The following is a 3,649-nucleotide window of genomic DNA, read 5'->3' as shown; positions in this document are numbered from 1 at the left end:
GTGTTGTTTTCTTTCTTTTTCCGAAGCCATGAGAACGTGTAATTTGAAAATGTTTATACATAATAATGGAAAGAAAGTAACCCTTTCTGCACAAATTTCCCATCTCTTTTACAGGTCTCGTTATGACGGATCTTCCAATTACAGAGGAGTGACGTCATCATATGCTTTATTGGCAGCAGCAGCTCGTCAGATCTCCGACTCCATTTGGCGTGCTTCCGCCATCTTGTTACCACCAAGACAAACATGATCAGTTGGAGAGTGCCCCAAGTTGGGGCTGGTGCTTGGGCAAGGGTCTCTTACATAACACTCCTAGCCCTGGTTTTCCTCGAAGGGGGTGCACTCTCTTGTCCATCTCCGCCGCTCATCTCAAACTCTTCCACGTGCTTGCGTGGTTGCTGTTGTAACTATACCGTGGAGCTTGTCAACTGCTCGAATTTGAATCAGAATGTGCAAATCGGTGTTATTCGTCAGAACGTACGGATTCTTCACCTGGATTGGAATGCAATGGACACGTTGGATAGAGGTAACTGTTCCGCACTCGGAAGGTACAAAAACCTGAAGATGCTGTCTGTCACGCACAACAGATTAACAACCATAAATGCAAATTGCTTTAAAGATCTAAAAAGACTAACGACCCTCAATTTCAGTACGAATGCCTTGACCCAGATTCCTACAGCCGAAGATCCATATACAGTTCAGACACTAGATTTAAGTAATAACAAAATACGAACTATCAACCAGACAGTCTTTAAGTCTATGCCAAATCTTACTGCGTTGTATTTACATAACAATGAGATTACAACGCTTCCGTCAAAAATGGCATCGAACACAGTTAAGTTAAAGATTCTTTCTCTTCGGGGAAACAGCTTAACAACGATTTCGCCCGACGCATTTGGACCCAGTTTGGAGGAATTATACCTAGCTAACAACAACCTGTCCAGCTTGGGACACAAATGGTTAGTTGGTACTTTCAATCTTAGGGTACTGGACTTCAGAAATGCAACCTCTCAGCAGGACGCAGATTACAAGGTTGAATGGAAATATCCAGGATTTGCATCGAAGCTGACAAAAATTGACCTTTCTTCAAACGGGCTTCGTTCAATCATCCCTACTGCTTTTGATTCCAACAACGCGTTACAAACGATTGATGTGAGCTCTAATGCGCTTCAATTGCTGCCCAAAGGGCTTCTATTTGGGCGTGTAAATCTTACTACTTTTATCGCACACAGCAACCTCCTTGTTAATATCTCACGCTCCATCTGGGGCAAGAGCACAAGCTTGGAATACATCGACTTGTCCAACAATTCTATCAGCCAAGTTAGCGTCGATGCTTTTCGTTCCCTCGGGATGTTGCGATACCTGGATCTCAGTGGTAACCGATTGGTGTCGGTGACATTTCTAGGTCCACGAGATCTGCCGCTGGAAACCCTCTCGTTGAATTTCAACGACATTGGGGAGGCTCCAACGCTGAACCGTTTAGCGAAACTAAGGATTCTGCGCATGAGAGGTAATAGGCTCAGGGAGATCCCAAATCTACAGAACCTCTCTAACCTGGAAGAAGTGGATTTGAGTTGGAATAACATAAGCATGTCGGATATGGTAGCATTTGCTGGATCGCCTAGCCTCAAACAAATAAATTTAGAGGGGAACAAAATTGTGAGCATCGACGAGAGTAGTCTGGAGTACCTTCCACGGGGACTTTTGATATTAAACCTGGTAAATAATTCACTGCGCTGTGACTGCAAGCTCGGTCTAAACGAGCGAACGCTTCAGAAGTACCAGTGGGGACTTTACATGGACGATGTCATGTGTGCGTCGCCTCAAGGCATGTTGCTGACCAGTGTGCCACAAGCAATGATGTCCTGCCCGCGAACCGGGACGCCAATCAAGTCCATTATCCTCCTTGCCCTGCTGGCTGGCATCGTGGTGGCGCTTATCATTCTTGGCTTCCTCTACAGCAAATACCGACGCATCAGCAGGACGAACTCGGCGAGGAGGAGGTCGTATCCGGTAGAGGAAAAATCGAGCGCCCTCAAGGATTTGGAGGAAGCCGGCCACTTGATGGCAGCAAACCGCAGCGCGGGGTCTTACCACAACCTGAGAGGAAGTAGGGACTTATTGGGACAAGGCTCCGTAGCCGGCAGCTGCACAAAAATAAATGGTAGTGCAATCAAACCATTCGAAGAGGAATTCTATGTGTAGTTAATTTCCAATTACATACTGTCATATCTTATTGATGAATTTTTATATCAAAGTTACATCGTATTATCACGCGATAAACAGTTTCACACTCTTACTTTCCGATATATTCGGGTCCGTAACTTGGATTTTTTATGAAAGGTGGTTGAAATTTGAAAAAAAAAAAAGTGGACATTTTTGAGGGAATGAAGGGACCGAGTGGGGCACGTTCTGGGAGTCGAATGTTTTTAATAGCAAAAATGAATATATTTGCCATCTTTAAAAGAGAAGTCTCTGTTCTCCTTCCTACCATACTAAGTTGTTCTAGCGTCTATACCAAGTTCATTACCATCCTTGATTGGATTTATGTCATTGAAGATGTCAACCACCTCTTTCACGATGATCACGTCCTGGTAATGAATGTGAAGTAGTGTAAGAGACAATATTGTTGAGTTAATGACCGTACTCAAAAATGTTTTCACCGGGCGTGTAAGAACATTTCTGTTCAAAAGGTCTATTTGGAGGGACATGCAAACGAGCAAGAGCAACAACTGAAAGGTGAGGGAGTTGGGCATCGCCCCAAGAGGGCGCTTTTGCATTTTGAGAATTGAAAGTCAACAATCTGATGCTCGCTTGTGGTGGATTTTTTAATGGTAACTTTTTGCTCAAAAAAGTAAGAAAAACAAATATTCAAGGAAAATGTGAATGACTAAATCGTTGTATATTTGTCACCTCTTCTGCGTGTACTTTACTGTATAATGTAAGTCTATAGAGGTAGATAGCATTCACTGGTAATGACTAAATAAACGGCAGTGAATGGAGTGGTAACAGATAAAGCATAATGCTATCATTATGTTTTCTTCACAGTATGATAACGAGAAATGTAATGACCAAATAAGAGAAAACTAAATCAAATTTGTAACTGCTGCGTAGTTTTCTCTTTTACTGAGCAAATGAAATTCTAAAACATGTAAAACTCAATTAGAAATTCAAATGTTCTGTAATTATGCATTATAGTCAAATGTCTACGTAGTTTTCTCTTTTTACTGAGCAAATAAATTTAAAGGTGATGGCTAGTAACTGATCAGTGGGAATCAGTGGGAATGCTGGGGGATGATTGTTCCAATTCTTGTGGGATTCGTTTAAGAGTACATTACATATCTATTGTTGTGTGAAAATTATTTGCTTCAGAATGGTCTCATATTCAAGTAAAGTGCAATTTAATGTTTCCAGGCTAGCATACCTGTACAGTGACGGGGCATTAAACTGCACATTACTTGAATATGAGACCATTCTGAAGAAAATAATCTTCACACAACAATAGATATAAAATGTACTCTTAAATGAATCCCACAAGGATTGAAACAATCATCCCCCAGCATTCCCACTGATTCCCACTGATCAGTTACTAGCCATCCCCTTTAAAAATCAAATATCCTTGTCTATCAGTCTATAGAGAAGGGGATTTAAA

The 3,649-nt window shown here is 41.8% G+C and overlaps 1 protein-coding gene across 1 annotated transcript; it reads left to right on the top strand.

Annotated features, from left to right (window-relative positions):
- Positions 1 to 243: 243 nt before the first annotated feature.
- LOC140230723 (uncharacterized) lies at positions 244 to 2,202 on the top strand. The gene has a single exon (XM_072310861.1). It carries the CDS (start codon positions 244 to 246, stop codon positions 2,200 to 2,202), a length of 1,959 nt encoding a protein of 652 aa, XP_072166962.1.
- The last annotated feature ends 1,447 nt before the right edge of the window (positions 2,203 to 3,649 follow it).

This window comes from Diadema setosum, chromosome 7 (genome assembly GCF_964275005.1).
Source record: "Diadema setosum chromosome 7, eeDiaSeto1, whole genome shotgun sequence".
Lineage (NCBI taxonomy): Eukaryota > Metazoa > Echinodermata > Echinoidea > Diadematoida > Diadematidae > Diadema > Diadema setosum.
This window is presented reverse-complemented; position numbering and strand designations above follow the sequence as displayed.